Source organism: Paramisgurnus dabryanus, chromosome 22 (assembly GCF_030506205.2).
Source record: "Paramisgurnus dabryanus chromosome 22, PD_genome_1.1, whole genome shotgun sequence".
In the NCBI taxonomy this organism is placed as follows: domain Eukaryota; kingdom Metazoa; phylum Chordata; class Actinopteri; order Cypriniformes; family Cobitidae; genus Paramisgurnus; species Paramisgurnus dabryanus.
Window position 1 is genome coordinate 26885283 of NC_133358.1, and position 24047 is coordinate 26909329.

General features: G+C 37.0%; 1 protein-coding gene across 2 annotated transcripts in view; it reads right to left on the reverse strand.

Annotated features, from left to right (window-relative positions):
- Positions 1-6856: 6856 nt before the first annotated feature.
- Positions 6857-24047, reverse strand: part of rsu1 (Ras suppressor protein 1) — a 39542-nt gene continuing 22351 nt past the window's right edge. For both annotated transcript variants that reach the window (XM_065258539.2, XM_065258541.1), the window contains exon 9: positions 6857-7827. In XM_065258539.2, the coding sequence (XP_065114611.1) occupies positions 7725-7827 (103 nt within the window). In that variant the 3' untranslated portion in view covers positions 6857-7724. The remainder of the gene's footprint in view (positions 7828-24047) is intronic.

Below are 24047 nucleotides of genomic sequence, written 5' to 3' on the forward strand. Positions count from 1 at the left end.
TTCTATACATTTCTATCAGTATGTGTGTCCTGGGACTTAAACACATAAGCTTTGAGTGTCTCTACAAAGAAAAACAAGCTTTTATGGGATTTTCCCTGTGACAACCTTCTCATGTGACAACTAGCCCCGCCATCCCCTATACAGTATAACAGACATTATAATGTAAAGCATTACCATAAGATATTCTAAAGCTTTTGTTTCATCTAATTGAAATATCTTCCTTTGTTAACTTTTAGACGTGCAAGGTAACCAAACTTTTGCATCCGTAGGATGACATTGTAGGTCACTGCACGGTGAAAAATTAAGCTATCGGAAATGTTTATGAACTGTATCGTGCCAAGTCCCTGAGAATGAACTTCGAAGGTAACGGCACAACCGCCAAACGACACGCTTGCCAATAGTATAGACTCGGTGGTGACGTGCTGCCACTACTGCATGCAGGAACGAATCATTCATTTAACTATCCGGGAATCGACCTCATTGATGCACCTCTGCTAAATTCAACAGGTTATTTGGTTAGTGACCATCATTTTGTGGTTAGCCATAAGTGCTCTGCTGTCATCAGATCTTTTAAAAACCCCAAAACATCTCCATCTCCAATCCGGATGTACCCGACTTGGCATAATCCTCTGTTGTGTTGTGTTGTTCTGCTTTGATTCAGCGAGGTCTTGAACACAGCCAATTATTCTCGGACAACACAATGGCCCCCTGTCCATACTGCTTACCTTGGACGCCTGATGAAAGTCTGGGTTCAACAGTGTTGAACCGACTACACCATTTCATTGGTCGGCATGGGACCTGCTCTCCGATGGAGTTTCCCCCACCCCATAAATCAAGCTGCAAAAATCAATGACCTCGGTTAGCGAGGGCCGTAATGCCCTTCAGCGTATGAGCAGCATAGAGAGTACGCTACGAGAAATCGTTTTAAACGGGATGATAAAACGGACTAAACAAACAAAAAAAGTAATCAAGCCAAGCAAAGTCGCTACAACTCAAAGAAGGGAAAAAGACATTCAAGGATTTTCCGAAAGGTCAGTGAGTAATTGTTGGCTGTGACGCGTGTTGGCGTGCATGGTGATCCATCGCCATTCAGAGTCATTTTTAAACCTCAACGTCCTACTTCCTATCGACACCGGCAGAAGGATGGGACAAACTTGGGTTGGGATCTAAAGAACCGTTTCTCAACCGAGCACCAGATTGATTGCCTGAAGACTTTGGATCGTAATGAATGTCCAACAGTTTGCGGCAAACTTTGAAACCCCACCTCTTCGCTCTCCAAACCTACTTTTCCAAATCAAAAAAGTTTTGAAAGCAAACGAAGAATGCAGGGGGTCGAAAGACTGAGAGAGGTTGGCTACACGGTGTGGACTTTGGCACGGACAGATGTTCAAGCTGAGTGTGAGATTGTGTAGATGAAGGAAAGTGTATTGGGCCGCTGGACAGATGTGCCTGCTGAGTGTGAACAAGAAGGACAGGGCGACAGGCGCACACAGCGTCTGGACAGGGTAATAATAATGTGAGTGGAATATTAGCAAAAAAAGACAGGAATTCCCATACGGCTGGCACGGATCATCTTCAAACACACCAACACACGGTATATCATCTGACTCACGGCGATGAAAGGTCAGCTCCATTACCCCGGATCGCCTGTCATGACCGGGCCTCCGATGGGAAGATCGTTTTTAGATGTGATGATCCTCTGTAACGCTTTCAGATCACACATTTCAAACCAAGCATTGTTTTCACATGGTTCACATTGTACACGTATTCGAGAACTTTTAACTTATTTGAAACTTTTCGTGATTCAATAAGTCACACAGAACTTTATGTGTGTACATGCATGACCTAACACCAATTGTGCTTAAAAGGCTTACATATGTAAAAGCTTACATCTGCAGTAAAGCTGACAGAGTAATTCCAGTGTTATGGATATGACATTTTCATTTAAAAAAATTTAAATATAAAGAATGTATATAAAGAATGTATTTATTAGCAATATATTAAATCTGTTTATATTATTTTTTTAAACGACTTATTAGTAATGCACATTTAGTTCTTTGTCAAATAACTGAATTGTTTTATATTGTTGTTAATAGCCATGTTATGAGTTACTTATAATACAGTTATTAACCTATATAAATGCATTATTGATTGCTTTAAAGGATTAGTCTATTTTCTTTAAAAAAAAATACAGATAATTTACTCACCACCATGTCATCCAAAATGTTGATGTCTTTCTTTGTTCAGTCAAGAAGAAATTATGTTTTCAGAGGAAAACATTCCAGGACTTTTCTCATTTTAATGGACTTTAATGGACCCCAATACTTAACAGTTTTAATGCAGTTTAAAATTCCAATTTCAATGGACTCTTAACAATCTCAAACGAGGCATAAGGGTCTTATCTAGCGAAACGGTTATAATTTTTGGCAAGAAAAATAAAACATATGCACTTTTAATCCACAACTTCTCTACTTCCTCCGGTCCTGTGACGCGCCAGCGTGACCTCCTGAATACGTCATCACGTCAAGAGATCACGGATGACGTATCGAAACTACGCCCCAGTGTTTACAAGTGTGGAGAAAGATGACCATTCTGACGTTGTTGTATGTCGAATGATAATAATTAATGTCTTTGTGTCAGTTTATTGTGTAAATGGTCTGCTAATGTAAGTTTCTTATATGTAACACGTGACCCTTCCACGTCATTATGCAATTATGTGCGGTCGCGCTGGCGCGTCACAGGACTGGAGGAAGAAGATGAGAAGTTTAATTTTCTTGCCAAAAATGACAATCGTTTTGCTAGATAAGACCCTTATGCCTCGTTTGGGATCATTTAGAGTCCTTTGGAAATGTAAATTTAATCTGCATTAAAACTGTTAAGCGTTGGGGTCCTTTAAATTGAGAAAAATCCTGGAATGTTTTCCTCAAAAAACATAATTTCTTCTCGACTGAACAAAGAAAGACATCAACATTTAAATTATCTGGATTTTTTTAAGAAAATTGATTAATCCTTTAATTAAAGTGAAAGCATATGTTAGGAAATCAAGAGGATGTTTTTATTATCCATTTTAAAATGTTTATTTGCAAATTTAACTACAGAACAATAATGTGGCTGTTACAAAGTAATGAAAATAAAAATACAGAAATTCTATTAAAACAAACAATAGCAATTTAAATACTAGTAAAACGCAGCAACATTATTTTTAAAATGAGTAACATCTTCATAATTTCCTATCATTTGCATTGTATGCTTTCACTTGACTTAAAGCCATCAATTATGCATTTATATGGAGGTTAATAACTGCATTATGAATCACAATAAGTTACTCAAAACATGGCTATTAACAACAATATAAAACAATTCATTATTTGACAAAAAACTAAATCTGCATTACTAATAAGTTGTAACTATAATATTATGACATTATAACAATGCAGGCTTCATCTTTAAAAATACACTCATGGAAGTATACAACAAAGTAATTAATACTTACAAATCAGTGTATTCAATTCAATTCAATTCAATTTTATTTATATAGCGCTTTTCACAATTTGGTAATTGTATCAAAGCAGCTTTACATAATAGATGTAGTGAAAGCACAGAAAATTGACAGATAGCACAACATAATACACGATAGCACAAGCAGCTAAATTTGCTGCGGGTATAAATCAACATTATAAGCAAACGTATTACTAATGTAACGTATAGAAGTTAAGCCCAAAAAGGCTGCCTCCCCGGGTTGAAAACCCCCCTAGGAGAAAAAAAACCCGGAATTTTAGCCGGGGAAGTAAAAAAAACCCACATAAAAAGCAAGTGTCCCACAGTAATGTGGTTTTAGTCAGCTCGGTTCCGGACAGGCTAACTATTGCTGGTTAAGTGTATTACATTATAGTTGATGATTTTAGAAACAGAAACAGAACTCGTTTGACTAAGGCCAGAGGCCCCACTGCCGTCGTTAATACTAACGTACAGTGGCAAGCTGTTCTGTATGACATACTATTTTTAAGGCCATGGGAAAAGGCCAAAATTGGAAACTGACCATATTTGGCAATTAAGTCTCAATCGACAAGCAATTCAAAGTTTCAGCATATTACTAAAGAGTATTAATGACATTTACCATGCTTTGGAGTGTTGACGAAAAAGGTTTTAATTTATTCATTAATTTATTTATTTATTAGGTTGTACAAGCTAGCTATTGGGAGATAAGTACTATTGCTAAAATAAACTATGCGAATGCCTTGTTAAAGAGAAAAGTTTTAAGTCTAGATTTAAAGTTATCTACTTTAAATTACTTTTTTTTTACTGTAGGTTGGCACCACAGTGCAGCCATCTATGGGCAACTTGTAGTCTGTCATATTATATTTGTAGCAATTCGGTTCGATAACAAGTATCTCTGTCTTATTGGAGTTTAGCATAAGAAAGTTATGTGCCATCCAGTCACTTATATCGCTGATGCAGTCTGATAGCTTAGAAAAATTGTGTGTTTCGCTAGGATGTGAGGAGATGTAAAGCTGTGTGTCATCTGCGTAGCAGTGAAACTGTATGTTATGATTCCTGATAATATCTCCCAGAGGTAACATATATAACGAGAACAGGATAGGACCTAAAACTGATCCCTGCGGTACGCCGTATTTAACCAGGGAGTGATGTGACTCCTCCTCATTTACATAAACAAAGTGAAAGCGATTGGTTAGATACGATCTGAACCAGGCTAAATATAATAGATTATGAGCATGCACATTTAAAATGCATCACTTATAATAATAAAAATATTATAAATGTAACTGGGTCAGTGACCAAAATGGTTTGGCAAGATGAGAAATTGAGAAACTCTTTAAAAAAAAACTTGTTTTAAAAGCACGCATCAGGTTTATTTCAAGAGTGTATTTATTTTAATTTTATGCAATCAAAAATTACATTTGCACCATTTTTATGAAAGTTAAGACTGAATGGACCTGAAAATATCAAATGGTGTAACCGCCAATTGTACCAAAGAATGAGAAATAGTAAATGTTTTATCCACCTTGATGGCATTTAAAAGTAATCATCAAAAAAAATTAAATATCATTTTATTAGTTATTTCTAAATGTAAATTTTAATGTGTTTTTGTAATATTTGTCCTGACATATGCTGAAAACAGCTATGTTTTCTAAATTATCTTTGACAAATGATGTAAAATGTAAAAAAATCATATTACACTAAACTAGATGATTATATTTTATTTCACATTTTTTATGAATATATTTATATTTTCATAAAAAAACACAGACTAGTCAATAAACCCAGAAATTTTGGACTTGGTCCTCAAAAAAAGATAATTTATGCAAGTAATCTGCAAATGTATTTAGAAAATTTAACCCTTTTACATTTAATTGAACCATACGGGTCATTGACCCAACTATACTGTTCTTAAAATGGGGTATAGGTCTTGGGGGTGGTGATGGCCCAGTGGATAAGACACACGCCTTTGGTGTGAGAGACCCGGGTTCGAATCCACTGTGACACACCATTGTGTCCCTAAGCAAGACACTTAACCCCTAGTTGCTCCAGAGGCGTGCGACCTCTGACATATATACACTGTTAAAAATACTTTGCTGCCTTAAAATTTTTTGTTGAATCAACTCAGATTTACAAGTCATTTCAACTTACAATTATTTTTCTTGACTAGAGATGAGTTGTTATAACTACAGGTGAGTTGTTATAACTTATAAAATTAAAGGAGTAGTCCACTTAAAAGATGGGGTCCATTGACTTTTTATAGTAGGAAAAAAATACTATGGTAAGTCAATGGGCCCCATCTATAAAGTGGACAACTCCTTTAAGTTGACTTTTCTCAACTATATTTAATACGTTGTGACAACTCATCTCTGTTGACATGACTTTTAAATCTAAGTTGATTTAACAAAATATTTTAAGGCAGCAAAGTTTTTTTTGCAGTGTAGCAATTGTAAGTCGCTTTGGATAAAAGCATCAGCTTAATGATTAAGTAAGTAAGTAAGTAAGTAAGTAAGGTGCTGTTGTGTCGTTATAAATAATATAGTAATAATTACCTATAAACAATTATAAAGGGGGCTATAATTCATTATAAAGATGGGCTTCATAGAAAGTGTTACCAAAATATATTTTTAGGGACAACATACTTTGAAGAAATTCTGTGAATTTAAAGACACAAAACAGAAGAAATAATACTGGATATAGTGAGGTGACATCTCTTCAAAGAACAAATATTTAATAAAAAATTTTGTGCATGCATTTATGAGGAAAAACAACAGTATGAGTGTAAAAAGCACCAAACTATAAAAATAATATAAAAACGAAAACATGGATCTCACTCTGGTATTTAAATCCGTGATATCAGTATGGTGTAAAAAACCTTTGGTAAAAACTTTCTTTTTTCCTGATAACGTTGACATTTGCATGAAATTTTTCGTAAGCAGTTTAAGCAAAATAACTGAAACACCCCCAGTTTCACAGACAAAGCTTAAGGCTAGTCCTAGACTAAAACACGTTTGATTTTTCTCAACTGCAAATAACTTTTAATGACATAAACTTAAAATATGCCAGTGTACACACCAGTAACGTCTATAAAACAAGCATAAACATCTTAATTTAACTAAGACTTAGTCCTGGGTTTACTTAAGCCTTGTCTGTGAAACCAAGCCATAGAGTAATCGCCTGTAAGCTTCATTTCGCTTAGCATTTACGAGCCATTCATTGTGTGAATGTCTTTGTTTTGATGCGTAAACAAAATAAAACCTGTCTTACGCAAAGCACAACAATTTTTGTATTGTTTGTAAAACTATTATTTACAAAATAATTGTTTATAAACTGACATCAGAAACATTAATAATGAATAAACCAACAAAACGGTGACTTTATTTCAGTGTTAAAAATTCAGTACATAGCTTCACTTGCGCATGATTAAAAATACCAAAATATTACAGCTTGAATGTGATTGCAATAAAACATTTTGTGACCCATTCAAATATACAAAAAATAAAAAGCCAAGCTTTGCAGAAGTGTTAGTGTACAATATACGTAGTAAGCATCATGATACACAAAAAACAGTTAATGCAAAATTATTTCGACCACAATACTGTATTGTTTACAGTAAAAACTTGCACCGTCACGTTAACAATGACATGTGAAACAATGGCTGGTATATTTTGGCCCACTGTTACAGAGTTCCTCTGCGGTTTGTTTAAATATCTTGTTGACCCTCTCTTAAATGGCCAGCGGGACATTTGTGTCTGGTCTCTGCTGTGTGTACCATCTGAGATTACGTTCCTGGCCATTCATATCTGTCATTAAGAGCCAGAGGAAGCAATCAGCGGTGTCCCCCCGAGACCTGACACAATCCTGCTCAGACTTGGCTAAGACCCCAAAACTCGAGCTAAATCCCTCTACGGTTACACAACCCTTGTCACCGCATCCCAGAATTCACTAAGAAATACAGATTTCCTCATTCGGATGGCTGGATGCTTTACTAGAGAGAGAGAGACAACAGAGACCCGAGCACAAGATGCACGCTCGCAACTTAACATCTGTATGACTTGTTGAGTGACTTTTCCGGTTCGTTTTGAAATGTACACGTAATGATTTTTTGAAGTAAAACAATTTACGTGATTAGCATAATACTGAAGCAATATAAAACATATTTTCTGAATAAATATAAAACGGGAAAGGCACATGCAGTGAGGTTCAGCGCGGATCAGTCGTCGTCTTCACTTGTTTTTGGCCGCCAGCGGCTTGCGGCTAATCTTCTTGGATTTGTCTGCGTTCTTTTTGGGTGGCTCTGGATTGGCCTGCATGTGTCGACCGTAAAGACTGCAAAACAAAAACAAACATTGTGTGATCACACCTGGCCGCTCGTATAGCTTCGGCAAAAAGCTTTGAATACAGAGTAGCGGGCGAGAGGGGAGTTATATTTTTAGTGTTAACCAGCTGAAAGAGGATTAATTGAGTCTAACACGCTGACGGGTCGCCCACTGGGACACAGAACTCTCTGTGCTGTCCGACACCCCTCGGCTACAGCTGTGTACCGCACAGAGACACAATTATCCACAACCAACCCTTTGCACAGAATGGAGAGAGACAGGACATGTAGGATGAGCAATTTCCAGTCCAGTGGTCCCTCTTTATTTCAGAGGATGGGCTCAGGAAAGAGAAAGAGAGTGACAATGTATTTTATGCAGGCACATATTCGCTCAGCTTTGAGACTTACCAAAAGCATAGGTGCTCTTCCTATGTGAATTTGTAACATAGGGAGTCTCCATCTGTACGGTAATCCTTTTGTTAGCTCATTAATACTCATCTCTGATCGGATGTTTACATTGTGGCTGGTGATGGCGGGGTCGGTGGCACGACACAAAGCATGTCGGGTCCACGACTACTGTATGACATTCCCGAGTGTAATTAAAGAATACTATTTGAGGTCGAATTCTAATTGCGGAGCTGTGAAATGTCAAGCGGCGGCAAAAATGCATGACTATAAGGTTCATATTAAATATTTACAAAGGACCACATCTGGGCAGAGAAAACGGAGCAGTCGTACTCCGCTTAGCGCCGAGTGGTTTAATTACCCCATCAGAGAAATACGTTAAACTTTCTTTACTTAAGCAAGCAGTCATTTAGTTTAATACAAAGTAAACTACAGTAAACTTATTATAGGGCCTTGCACTTATAGTTAATAAATGAACCCTTGGTTGCTTTGAACCAGATTTTTAACCTCCGAACCACAAAGCAGGTTAGGTATTAGTGCTGTCAGTCGATTAAAATATTTCATCTAGATTAATCGCATGATTGTCGTGAGTTAACTCGCGATTAATCGCATATTTTATCTGTTATAAATTTACTTTAACACTTTTCAATCACAAGTTTTTAATACTCTAATCAATAAATATAGACAGTTTTATCGGATGCACTTGAGGTGAGCGAAGCTTTACTTGCGGTCTCTGTTTGTTAAATGGTCTGACTAGTTGATAAACTGAACTCCTGAACAAATACCTCGTCAAAAAATAATAAATGTTTTTGTTTCCTAAAGACGAGAGAAGATGGCGATCATGGTTAGTATTTGAGTTAAGGGTAATTTGTGGTTTCTTTGATTAAAACATTGATCCAGGACCAACAACAAATGTTAATCCAGGATCACATCTTACTTTGTGAAATCACGGCGATCCTATGATAAGAAGGGGGCTTTATGCGGCTTTCACATAGGACGCGGTGTGCGCTGCACTGGCCGCTGGGTTCCGCGCAGCCAAGCGATTTGTGCTCTGATGGCCAGACCAGTGTAGGCAGGGTTTTCAATAAATTACTACAGTGTTTATATTTGCGTTAAATAGTCGATGAGGAATACAGAGACTGATGTTTCCTGTCTCCATTTCACGTAACTTTAAGCTGAATACCTACAACAAGCTACTTGACTTAAAACACACCTGACATGCCAACTTGAATTGCTACTAGGGCTGAACGATACATCGAATTTTCATCGTCATCGCGATATGAACTCACGCGATGAACACATCGCAACAGACAGCCTTGGCGTGATGAATGAAGGGAAAGCGGTAAGCACATGTAATAAACATTTGACCTATCACGTTTAGTCCTGAAGACCCTGCGTCCCAAACCGCATACTTCCATACTATATAGTAGGCGAAAATCACTTCTTCTCGTACTCTTTGCATACTATATAGTATGGAAGTAGGCAGTTTGGGACGCACGGATGATTTGCGTGTTCATGCTATTAGACCAATCAGGGGAACCCCCAAATCAGCTACGCTCAGATTGATTTGTTAGGTGTCAGTTGCGACGCTGTGCATGTTACCAAAAACGATGGCGAGAAAGGAGAGAAGAGTGAGAAAATGTGTTTTCAGACGAAGACCTTGTGGTGAAAAGGAACAGCACTTCAGCTATATCATATATCATGGATTATTTTGGATTTAGGAGAGATGACCCCACAAACACAGGTACTGTGGAAGTGGTGATTCACATATTGCGTCTATTGCGCGCTCAAGTTCATTATTTCAAATGTAGGCGTGCAGTATGTGCGCTCTGGAAGCGCCGCGGTAGCGACTCGCACGCGGTGCGATGCGCTCGTTTTTCCAGGTTTTTCAAAAACATTTTAACTTTTCAGAATGACACAAGCGCAGCGTGCAGATCATGTGACAATAACCTACGTGTCTAGTGTTTTCCACGCGTTTTAGGCGCAACATGTGAATGGCCCCTAAAACATGAAAAAATATAAAATATTTATCGCAACTCACATCGTCATCGCAACATTAAACAATGTCACCGCACATCGCAACTTTTCCTCACATCGTGCAGCCCTAATTGCTACGTGTTTCCATGACACGGCTTTCCTTCCGATGTCTCTGTAGGAGAATAAACTTGTATTATAAAGCTCTGAGAATTCCGATTATAAGTTTTTGTCCATTTTGCTTGTTTGGATGCCCGGTTTCTATTGGCTGCGCGGGTAATCGTCACAGAGCGCAGCGCAAAAGTTAAACTATTTTGAACGCAACAAAAAAAACGCCTTCGCGCGGCGCAAACCATTGAAATTAATCGGTTTCGCAGCACACTGGATCCTATGTGAAAGCCGCATTAGCTAGGGAACCCCTATAATCATTCAAATAATTCAAACACTGGCCAAATCTATTAGTTTTACCCTTGATTTTTATGTATGGATGCAGTGATTTTGTTTTTTGAACCTTAAAGGGGCCATGGCATGAAAATCTGACTTTTTCCATGTTTAAGTGCTATGATTGGGTCCCCAGTGCTTCTATCAACCTAGAAAATGTGAAAAAGATCAACCCAGTAGCTTAGTTTTGGTAAACAATTCTATGCAAGCACACAAAAAAATAGGTTGTTGAAATTTGGCACTCCTTATGATGTCATAAGGAGCTCTTATTATAATACTACCACCCCTTAATCTGCACTATCCAACCACAGCACTGCCATTTAGTGCAGAGAGAAAGTGAGAGAGAAAAAATAAATTGACAGCACAATTGAGTTTTAAATGCAACAAAACACCATCATTGTGATCAGTGTTTGAATTTCATCAGCTCATTTGCATTTGAAAGGACACACCCAAAACGGCACATTTTTGCACACACCTACAAAGTGGCAATTTTAAAATGCCATAATAAATTATCTATATGGTATTTTTAGCTAAAACTACACATATATGCTCTGGGGACACCAAAGATTTATTTGACATCTTACCCCGGATTTCCACCGACTGCGGAGCGGCTGCAGATCAGCTCCGCTGCGTTACAGCTCCGCACTCCGCCAATGCCCACCAGATCCGTATTTGTTGCAGAGCGGCTGCGTGCTGAAGTGACGAGGACCCATGAGGTCTCGCAAATTCACGTGATGATCGCGCGATACCTAGTTCTGTCTCTGCCCATTATGCCGTTGAATTATGACGTTTTTACAAACCAGCCCAGATCACAACACGAGATCTCGCGTAGACAGAGCAGTACATCAAATCCATCCAAAATTCAAAAAATAAGAAGGCTGCTAAAACATTTATTTATGCTCTATCTTTAATGTATTTATTTGAAACTCCCCCTGGCTCTGTTCTTGTCTATTATTTGTTGTTTCTATATTAATGACTTTATTTGTGTGTGTTTGTAATGTTTGTATTGCAAATATTTAATAAAAAAAAAAACACGAGTTCTCGCGTATTCAGGTATGATCACGCGATAAAGTCATGGCTCCGCCCTGCGGAGCTGTCCGGCATCCGTCAAAAATAGAAGCTCTGCGTATTTGTGCCGGAGGGCTGCGGATGGCCGGAGCTGTGACGGATTCGGAGCGCAGTCAGTGGAAATACACACATTGACTTGAATGGAAACCGATTGACTCCGCCGCCGTTCCGCAGCTGTTCCGCAGTCGGTGGAAATCCGGGGTTAAAAAAGTCTTGTGCCATCGCCCCTTTAAAAATCTCTAACTTGATTTTTCTCGAAATTGACTTTGCTGACTCTATCAACTTCAAACAGGTGTATCCCCTTGTCAGTTTTGTGTCAGATTCCAACAAATCATACATCGTTTTGAAGTTTTTTTTTTATAGTAAATGTCAAAACATAAATAACAAATTTTTTAAAAATTTGCTCATTCTGACTCAATTTGCCACCATGGTTCACAAATGTTGTATTTTTTTATAGGTTACACTTTATTTTGATTGTCCATTTTAGATATTCTACTAACTAAAAATAACTTTGCAACTACATGTCAACAAACTTTCATTAATTTGCAACGATATGTCAACTAAGTGTCATTCGAGTATTAGTAGATTGTAAGGGTTGGGGTTAGGGAAGAGGTTAGGGTTTGTGAAATAAGTTGACATGCACCTGCAAACATACTTATAGACAGTTGAAGGAATCATACAATAAAGTGTTAATAGATATTAAGCAGAAAGTCTACAAATAGTGTTAACATTAGTAGTTGATAAGTAGTTGCAAAGTTGCTTATAATTAGAAAAATGTCTAAAGTGGACTTTTGAAATAGACTTTTACCTTTTTATATTATTTATAATTTATTATATAGAATGATTTTATGTAGAAAACCGTAAATTGAGCTGTTTTCTCACATAAAGGGTGAAAAATATACATGCCCTCTCTGACACTTGCCTATACAGGCGTGCAAAGCACTTGTCTCATAAGACATCACTTATAAATCTCTGCATGTGTTTCACAGCAAGATTCTTTTGTATCTTTCAATCTCTCTTAAGCCCGTCGCTTTGTGTGTGTGGTCCTGTCTGAGGTTCTTCCCTTGGGACCTGAAGGTTTCTGTTCCTTTCTGGCTCCTCCAGAGCTGCGCAGCCAGGCGCAGAGGCAAGAACCCAGCGGAAAGACACAATTCAGGCCCCAGTGGACCGTCAGAGCACAGAAATATCAAAGACCTCCACGACAGCTTTCCATCTCACACATACAAGGAAAAACACAGAACTTATGTCACATTCAAAAACTGCATGCATGTGATGGTTTGTAAAGCGTTTCTTCATGTTTAATTCAGTGATTCTTGATCATGATACAGTAAATGTGCAACTAAAATGATTCGGGACAGTAAAGAGAAAGATGTTTTAACCGGTTTTCATAAAGATATCACTGTGTGTATCTAATGACATGAAATTTATTCAAGCATACAAAACATTCAGAACCAAATCCAGCTAAAGCCTTTTATTTTTTGATTTACTGTTTTCTATAAAATCATCCTACATAATGTAAAGAGCATTCTGTGAAAATATCATCTTGATATCTTTAATATCACCTGAGTAAGATCATGTCAAAGATTGAAATCAATGTGAAATTAATGGTTGAAAGCAAACTTTAAATCTCTTAAAAATACATTATGAGAATTTAGCACAAATTGACCTTATAAAGTGACTTCCACAAACTTCAGTCCTTCCAGAAAAACTCTGAGTTTTTTGTAATTGTTGTGAGCAAAAATCCTTGATCTGGCGGCACATTTTCTTAAAAAATGGGATGGAATTTGCAAGATATTTATGCAATTTTATGCAATGAAATTGCGTGAACTTGCAAAAACTGCGGGGACTTGCAAAAACTGTTTGCAGCTTTTTAAAGATGTTCACATCACATAATCACGTCACTTCATAACGTTCCCATGGCAAGAGGAAACATGGCTGCGTTTGTGTGAAATGCAACAATTTTTTACTTTCTGCTAAGATATATGTGATTTTTGCTACGAAAATGCGAGGATTATGAAATCATGGAAGCCCCCGCATATTTTGTGCACAGAAATCTGCAATTTATGCTGCGAAAGTGCAGTGTATTTGAAAAAAATCCTGGCTGATCGTTGAATCATACGATCGCATAATCGCGTTTTTCTGGAAGGACTAGGGATGTTCACATTGACCGTTTAACCATTAACCGAAGGTAAGAATTTATGACCGACTAACATTATCAGTGAAAATAAAAAAATATTTGTTAATACATGGTGCGTGTCGTCATGAGCCGACAGACATTTCGCCACTTTTCTATCTTTAATTTGTGAATGTCCTGTAAATGACACAAATGATTGCTGCCCTGACGGTCTGATAAAGTAATCATTTGTATGAGAAATCATTTGTATGCGTGTTTGGAAGCTTAACGGAGACGCGCGCGTGTCCGCGCAAGATTGCGCAGTCCGTCTCTTTTTGCACAAACGGAGAAAGACGACGCAAAACCAAAACTTTCTGAAAAGCGTCCTGCTTTAGAAATGACCACTGTGGTAAATGAAACGGAGACAATCTGCCCTTTGGATATTAATCCTCTGGACCGATCGCGTGCTTTTTAATAAGGTAATGTTGCGTGAATATCTGATAATGTATGAATCCTGGTTCTGTTGTTGATCTGTCGCTGCTGTTTGCACGTTCAAATTAAATGTTTTGTTTTTACTAGTTCACAGACAACCGTCAACTGTATTTTTACTCAATGACAATTTCATATTACAATCTTAAGTTAACGGTTAATGTTCGGTTTAGAAGCTACGGTTGTTGGTCAGGAAAATTAACTGATATGAGCATCCCTAGGAAGGACTGAAACTTGAACATTTTACCCCTACAAAAAAATGAAGGAAATAACATTATCTACTATTATTTAAAATGATTAAATACAAATTTAATGTGGATGGAGGATGAATAAATATATGAATATAAAAAAAAGTGTAAAACATTCAACTTATTTTTATATAAGTATTAATAATAACCAATTTAGTTTGCATATAGTATAGCGTTCAAAACTTTTTAACTATATGCACCTGCAATCCAGCTTCATTTTAAACCCAAAACAAAAGCATTTCCAGTCTTTTTAGTGCAAACAAGTCATTGTCCTTTGAAGGAGACATTTCACTACCTTTTTAAGATGTCAAATAAATCTTTAGTGTCTCCAGAGACGTTTTAGCTCAAAATACCACATAGATAATTTATTATACCATGTTAAAATTTGCACGTGTGAGCAAAAATGTGCCGTTTTTTGGTGTCCTTTTAAATGCAAATGAGCTGATCTCTGCACTAAATGGCAGTGCTGTGGTTGGATAGTGCAGATTTAGGGGTGGTATTATCCCCTTCTGACATCACAAGGGGAGACACATTTCAATGGCATATCTCTTCACATGCTTGCAGAGGTTACTGGGTTGATCTTTTTCACATTTTCTAGGTTGATAGAAGCACTGGGGATGCAAATATAGCACTTAAAAATGATAATATGTCCCCTTTAAAGACCCTGTGACAGTACAATTGCCTGCTTCAGCATTGAAGGGTTCATCTTGATTCCTCTGATCTGATCATGCAGGCAGAAAGCTCACTGGAAGTATGTTAACCAGCTGATACATTCATGTATGTGAAAAGTCTGTGTGCGTTTGTGTGAGCCGTTCTGAGCGAGGCTTACTGAAGGAATCAGTGTTGACAGATGCACGTAGATGTTTGTGCTGGTGTCAGGGCTAAATTAGGCTGTTTTACAGCAGGCTGAAATACAGGGGGGTTGTGAGCTGAATCCAAAAACGCTTCTCTTCGTGACAGTGTCCTGCAGGCTTGACGGCCCCACCGCCAGGAAGAGAAACTCCCACTTCTAACACCACAGCTAAAGATCTTATCATGACAGATTCTGTCATCAACTAACCAGAAATAAAAAAAACTACAGCCGAAATCTGCCCAACAACCAGACTGATGTCTTACATGACCTCTTGATTTAAAGCAAATGTAAGATGACCCATTGAGACAGTGGATTTTCAAGTTCTCAGTAGCTTCACTTCTATTTGTATATGCCTGGATGAGCAAATGAAAGTGTAATAGTTCCACACTTATTTACTTTATATTAAGTGTCTATAACTATAAAGTACCTGCGTAAAGAAAAACATTTGATACATTGCACTTCTGTGTTGTTACAGGAAGGATAAGAAGTGGGTTTAGGGCCATAAGTCAATTTACCAGCCCATGCTGTATACTGTATTAAGTCTTTATATACAAGTTTTTCTTATGTACACTCTTATAAATAAAGGTGCTACACAATACCATAGAAGGTATTCAACCATTTCTGACTGTATAGTTCCATAAAGAACCTTTAATATCCACAGAACCTTTGCACAAAAGAAAGAAATAGCTTCTTTAAGATCCCTTGACTTAAAGGCGGAGTCCATGATGTTTGAAAGCCAATGTTGATATTTGAAATCACCTAAACAAACACGCCCCTACCCCAATAGAATCTGGACCTTCTCTTGATAGACCCGCCCCACACATACGCAACCCGGCATTTGATTTGATTTGATTGGCTATAAGTGTGTTTTGGTAGTCGGCCCGTCTCCTTTTCCAAACCGTTTTTCAAACATCGTGGACTCCGCCTTTAAAGGCACAATATGTAGGATTTTACAACTAGAATTCGCATTTTTGGAACAATACCTAAGGTAAAGCGTCATGACATTATGAAGGAGAGTAAAATGATGGGAGATCGCTAATTTATGTTCATGGATGAGGTAATGAATTAACTCTTTCCCCACCACCGTTTAAAAAAAAAGTTGCCATTTTTTATGATTTTCACAATGGTGTAATGCCTTCTAGAAAATGTTACAATATAGGAAATGAAAGAACAGACCCTGTGCTTTAAAAAAAAGTGCATTTGTTCTCTTTTTATGAGTTCTCAAAATGGGTAGTTTTCTTCAAAAATACAAAATTTTGAGCAAAAAACTTAGATAACAGACCCTCTGCTTAAAAAACACAAAAACGTTTCATCCTATTTTCATTTTCTTTTTATTAGCTCTCAAATATGGGTAGTTTTCTTCAAAAATACCACATTTTGAGCAAAAAGCTAAGATAATTGCATTTTTGATGATCAAAACATACACTGAGTTTGAACTGTTTGGCCTTAGCGGTTGTGTCCGGGTTATAAATTGGGTAAGAGTGCCACCTGGTGGATAATATTGGAAATACGGATTGCTGTAAAAACTCGTCATTGGCAGGGAAGCGTTCCTCTTAATTGACGCATTTGTCCAGACGTATTTCCAAAGTTTCTACAAGCGAAAACCGAGGATACCGCGGATATTACTTGATTTATAGGCAACAATGACAAGGGATTATTTAAAATAGGAATTTCTCTGGATTTACAAATCCTTGTGAACTTTTGGGATAATGTAAGTACAGAACTGTACACACAGTGCAAGTGGTTTTTGGGTTTTATATTACAAAAATCTTACATATTGTGGTCTTAAAGATTTTTAGAAGAACCATTTTTGGTTCTCCATTGGCATTGCTGTGAAGAACCCCTTCACAACCTTTATTTTTAACCCTCTGGGGTCTAAGGGGTTTTTAGGGCCCTGGGGAAGTTTTGACATGCACTGACATTTGTGCTTTTTTCAGTTGCTTAAAAACATATTAATGGCAAAAGTCTCATAACACTGTGTTCATCACAAACTGGGCTACAATATCATATAATCAACATGTATGTACATGTTTGTATTTTTGAGAGAAAAATGTTTATGCGTGGTTTTTGAAAAAGCAAAATTTTTAAGTCACTGATATAACTCCACAAAACTCATTCTTAACATGTTTCCCAAGACTTTCCAAACTGGATCTAGTAGTCTAGAGTTTTTTCTTCAAAATGATGTGAAAATCATATGGCCTACTCAATCACATAAAGCAAGATATTGATTTACAATTTCTAAGACACTTTTGCTTGAGAGAGGCTGTATGCGTGGAGGCGGGAAAGCTCCTGAATAATCAGTGATTGACAGCTGAGAGACAAAAGAATTGAATAATGAGCCTTGTGGGGATGTTCAACAGGAATGTAACTACCTCTGTAGTAAAACCATGATAAGGTTTACTTTTCAATATAATGTAAATACACACACACATTATATACATATATACATATATACATATATATATATATATATATATATATATATATATATATTTCTATTGAAATATTTTCTATTCATTTCACAAGTATAAGTTACCTTTTAAAATCCATGGTAGCCTAATCCTGGTAAAGATACTGTTTGGCCATCGTAAAATGAACACACTTCAACTCAGGGTTAGTGTTTGGTTGGCCAGCGAGAGGTTTACTTTTGTGCAGTAAAAAGCTCAAAAGAACAACTGCCTATCATTGTCTGGACTCCTATTTGTGTTTTTGTAATCACTATAGTAGAAACACAACCAGGGACACGCGTGATAAACTTATCAATGTTTGTTTACAGCCGCCGCCATTACCTCACGTGTTGATCATGAAAGCAGTGAATGTGTGCACATGCGAGTGATCCTGTGTTTAATAAACTTGCTGTGCGGAGATATGACGCAAATAAATAAGGATTGTACTGTTTGCAATTGCGTATTTTATAAGAATACCAAAAAGCGCGTCGAGTTTCCTGACTCGCGTGTTTGTGTATGTGCGTTCCCGTCGCCTCAGCTGTTTGACGGAAGACAAAGAAAACACTCGCGTCTGGAGAAACTGACACACATCCGCAAGTAAATAAGGATTTATATGTCGGACATCGATCCCGTCACACTGACGAAGCACACACACTCGCGTCTGTCTGGAGATTTAGGCGCGAGTAAACAAGTATGTGATGTGTGAAATCGCATCTTTTATAATGATACCACAAAGCGCTTCAAATATGAGGCATTGTGTGTTTGTGTGTGCGTTTGGACGTCGATCGAGTCACACTCGCGTCTGGAGATAACTTTAGTTACAGTCACGAGTAAACAAGTAGATGTCATGTTCCAGCACTCGGATTAAAACTCAACACAGCAGTGAATGGCTGCAGAGACGGAATGGAATGTCCATTGACTGTGGGGTTGACTAATGAATATGGATGATCTCTGCTCTTTTCTTCAATGGAGCGGGGCGTGGCTCATTATAGATAATGAAGCAACAGAAGAAAGACGGTACATCTCTCTCTTCTAATACAGTTAACAACGAATTACAATATTTGTTTTCGATTTCACTTACATCATTTAAAAGCAGACATTCGAAGCATTATGTAGACATTTATCTTTTGTTTATATGACAAATATTCGTTAAGTTACAGTTCATTTTTCTGACGTGTTTCGGAAAGGACTTCACTGAGGGAGAGAGAACAAAACGCGCATCATGTTTATTTTCTTAATTTTGCGAAAAGCACAACATGCTGTTTTTATTGGGAGTGGACAGAAAAAAACTAGACACTTCAACGGTTTAAATGATGTATAAATCATATCTGTATGTCAAAAATCAGCAGAGTTATCTAAGTCTCTTTGGGGAGTGATCGAAATATAAAGAGTTTGCGGCGCCCGCGCCACAGCCGACCCCAGAGTGTTAAGAGGGTACATAGTGGTTAAAGACCATTTAATGTTGGTCACTTACTTGTCTTTCATGTTAAACTGTTTGAAGAAAATAAATTTTAGTACATTAAGGGGCGATTTCTCGGACAAGTTTAATCCAGGACATATGTTAGGGCATTAAAGTAGTTTTTTTTTTTTACAAACATCCCTTACAAAAAACAATACAGATGTGCATCTTGAGACAAAACAATGGCACTGATATATGTTAAGATAAAAAATAAAAAATTAAGGCAGCTCAAACATGCATTTTAGTCTTGGACTATGATAAGCCTTGTTCGGGAAACCGCCCTTTAAAGTTAAAACTGCCAACTTTAAACTACTTTGCTACTAGGGCTGTCAAAATGGCTGAACAAGTACATTCGAAATTCGTCCTTGAAAAATAATAAAATTCGAATTATATTCGAATTATAAAGACCTACTTTATCTTGGAGAAAATACTCCTAAAAGCCCACAAGAGGGCGCAGCACAAAGCCCCAATAATATAATAATGCACTGCATATTTTTTGTTAAAACGAATGTTATAAACACTACTAATGAAATCAAAATTAACCAGTATAGTTGTGCACCTGTAAATGTACAAAACGAATGCCATACATAGACAATGCATATTAATATAGGGCATTTTATATAAGTAGATAAATTAACGTGTTTCTAATAAGTATAAAAACGAATTAATCTTTATTTAAGCCAAAATAAGTGGGAAAGATCATTAGTCATTTAAATTTTGTCAAGCTTAAACGCTATTCACAACAACTTATATTATATTTTGTGTGTTCCTTGGTTGAAAATATGTAGAAATATATGCGAGTAATAAAGTACAGAACAGAAATGTTTAACTTACGCGCAGAGTGAAGCCGTTAATAAAGCAGACTCTCCGTAATTAATAGAGGACGTGCTGAAACAGTCGAGTTGGCAGATGATCATCATGTTTATATTTCACGCAGATAATGTTGATGAAAAACTTGCATATTAAATGTCCAGGTGAAAGTCAAGTTTCCAGTCAGTTATAAACATAAAGCCACCGCGGCGTTACATTGCAACTCTCTCATATGCGGTGTGGACTCTGTAGATGCACATATGGTTTTAATGTTGCTAAACAAGCAGCTGTATTATGGCACTTTCGTGTTGATCAGTTATTTTAAACTTTAAAACTGCATTTAGAAGCAGACGACAATAATTCATCTCAGTTAGTTTCACTTTGCGGTTGAATTCCAGTTGATGCTCCAAAAACCAAAGAAGCATCACACAGCCCTTTTAATATGTATTCTGTCCGACTCGTAATCCCCACTGTCTTTTCTTGCTATTTTTCAAATGAATAACGCTGGCTTGCTCCGCATAGTTGGCTGAGCCGCTAACGCTCTGTACAGTATAACAATCCGCGTCAGTTATGCATTATCACGTTGCGTGAGCTTCCTGACACAGGTAAAATTCGAATGCAAAGTTTTACGTTCGAATATGCATATTTTTTTTACATTCGACGAATATTCGAAATTCGAATTAAAATTTGACAGCCCTATTTGCTACAATGGCTGTTCATAATGACACATCTACATCAGCAATACAGAAAATGCGAACCAGCCTGTAAAAACCCACCTAATGTCAGTTTTTGTGATTTACTGATTTAAAGATCCTACAGTAATGTAAAAACAAATTTTGTGAAATTATAACCTTGATTTTTTTAATACTGACAGAGTGAATTTAAATCAGTGTGAAATTATTGACTGAAATTAAACTTTGATGCTCTTAATCTCATAATTAGATTACCTGGATTTCACAGACAGGGTCACAAATACAAATGCACCGCTAATGTTGATAGGAAAAATCAAATGGAGGAATTAAAGAAAAGCGTCAACTAAGGACGCAAAATAAACACAGATTTATTCCACGTTTATCTGCGTTCCTCATCATTTAGACCCAATTAAAAATGGACTGGGACAGTAAAATCTACAGAAGGTTTTCTCATACACAGCCGGCGATGGTCTTTTTCCTGCGAGTGCTCCAGATCCATACAGGATAATTAATCTCAGTTACAGTCTAGAGTGTCTAACACAGTCAGGGCACCCAGTTATAAGTGTCTGTTTGTGTGTGTGTTTTCTCACAATGGCTTTTCAAAGCGGTTTCTGGTGTGATAGAGGTTAGAGAGAATGATTTAATAATAAATGTGTGGGAGACTTGTGGATCACTGATCTGTCATTGTGGGTGGAGGTAATTTGTACATGTGTGTTTAAGATGATATTACTTGACAAGATTCCCGAAATTAAAGACAATGAGATTAACCAGAAATCAATCTCTTGAATTACATAACATACTTATTTTCATTTAGCCTTCACATTTATTCATTTTGATAAACTATAATAACAAAATGGGTATGTTTTATTAGACCCAGCACGACCCTTACATCTAACCATGCATGCAACAACCGCAAACTGCAATTCATCGTCTCGTGAGACCTAATGCTTTACAGTATATAGATTTCTAAAAATATGATACATTTTTTTCTATTTACTCATTCTCCGCCAGCTTTATTTAAAAAAGTCGCCAGCCAGCATTTTTTGTGATTTTCACAAAAGCTTCACATTATATTTTTTCTCTTTTTATAACCTCTTAAATATGGGTAGGTTTCTTCAAAAATACAAAATTTTGAGCAAATTGCTGAAATAATTGCATTTGTGTAAAGTAATTTTGTTAGAGATCAGATTCAGAATGAAGATCAAAACATACGCAGAGTTTAAAACTCGGTGCTTCCGGAAAAAGGCTGAGTTTTTGGTGATTGTTGCGGGCAAAAATCCTTTATCTCTTGGCACGTTTTCTTAAAAATGCGATGGAATTGCGGCATGTTTTCTTAAAAAATGCAATGGAATATGCAGGATATTTATGCTATGAAATTGCGGGAACTTGCCAAAACTGCGTGAACTTGCCAAAACTGCGGGAACTTGCCAAAACTGTTTGCAGCTTTTGCAGCTTTTCATTGATGTCCATGAGAACTAAGTAAATGCAATAATTTTTTACTTTCTGCTAAGATACATATGACTGTTTGCTACGGAAATGCTGGGATTATGAAATCATGCAAGAAATTTGCAATTGATGCAGCAAAAGTGCGGCATATTTAAAAAATGTGGCCCCCGCATAAATATGCGGACTTTGGCTGATTATGCATTGAATCATGGGATCACATAATCGCGTTTTTCTGGAGGGACTAAAAATGGATTAAATTTGTTTTTGCATCAGTATTTTTTATAAATTGGGTAACAGCGCCATCTAGTGTATAATAGCGGATTACCGGATTATGATAAAAACTCGCCAGGAAAGCGGCATTGGCAGGGAAATGTTTTTTTCTTAATTGACGAGATAATTAATTGAAGAGTTAATACTCAAAGCTGCATTCCCGAACTTTTGCCTCTTTATCGCCATCTCTGTTTGAAACATTAAACTACAAGTTACTTGCTAGTGGTCTCTGCGTTTCTGTTCATTATTCTTGTCTTTTATTTTAAAGTTCTTGTTATCATGTTTGTCTCTTATTTCTCATTTCTCTTTTTATATATATATATATATATATAAAGCCCTCATGTTCCTATTGTCCATTGTTTAGCTTTAACGTTGTACAGTAATGGTGTTGCGTACTGTTTGGAGAGTTCATGCCATTTCTTTCAAACAAACTTTCAAACAAAAAAGGTTACAGAATGCCGCTTTAAGACATCACAATAATTCAACTTTATTTACTGTACACAATGATAGGAGCTGGAGTTTAGAAAAGTTTGCAAGTACTGAAAGAGAGAGAGCGTGAGAGAGAAAAAGAGAAAAAATATCAATGACAGCCCCCTTGTATATTTAACTACTGTTTAACACAAAGTTAAAGGCCACAGATGAACTCCTTTCAGCATAAATACACAATCACTGCCCTCAGTATAAAACGCTATCTGCACTGACAGGCCAAACGGAAATCCATGCACTGGCTAAATGAGAGTAAATGACAATGATATGTCCCCTTTAAGCAGTGTCAGAATGCATGAAATAGCTTTAGACCCCCAAATAATCCCAAAGTTCACCCAAAATGAAAACATGTCAACATTGACTCACCCCTAATTCACTAATGGTACAAAAGTAATTTAGGCTAATTTGCAGAAGTGAACTGTGTTCAGACCAATCGATCGAACCAAGGGGAAAACAACTTGAAGTCTGATGCCCACTGTACGATTTTGAATAATCTTTTAAGATTGTTGCATGTCAGACTATACTAACATGATCCCAGCTATAAGCTATGTCACACTGTGAGATCTCAGTTGTCTTTAATGTCAAACTGTTTGACAGTCAAGTCTTGTTAAATACGGACACACGCAAGAAGACTTGTCTGGAGTTGTTCGTCATTGTAGAAGCCACACTGCATGACAGTGTCTAAAAACGTTTGTGGTTAATTTTGGTCGCACTGGTCATTAATCGTCCGTCAGATAACGTGTCAAACATATGAATAGTTTGCTTCAAAATGCGATAAACGCCATTTAAAAAAAAAATGAGTTGCCGCCATAATCAGTATTGTATCAGGTCAGTATTAAAAAGTAAATTCTTAATTTTACCCAAACTTTGATATCTGCCTTTTTCCCCCAAAACAAGATAAACTCCACTCTGCAGAATGCAATAAATCCGCTCAACAAATCACAGTGCACCATTCCATGTAATGGCGGAGCATTGAATACACACAAAATCCTAATTTTCTACTTTGTACTTCGTGTACTTTTGTTGGAAT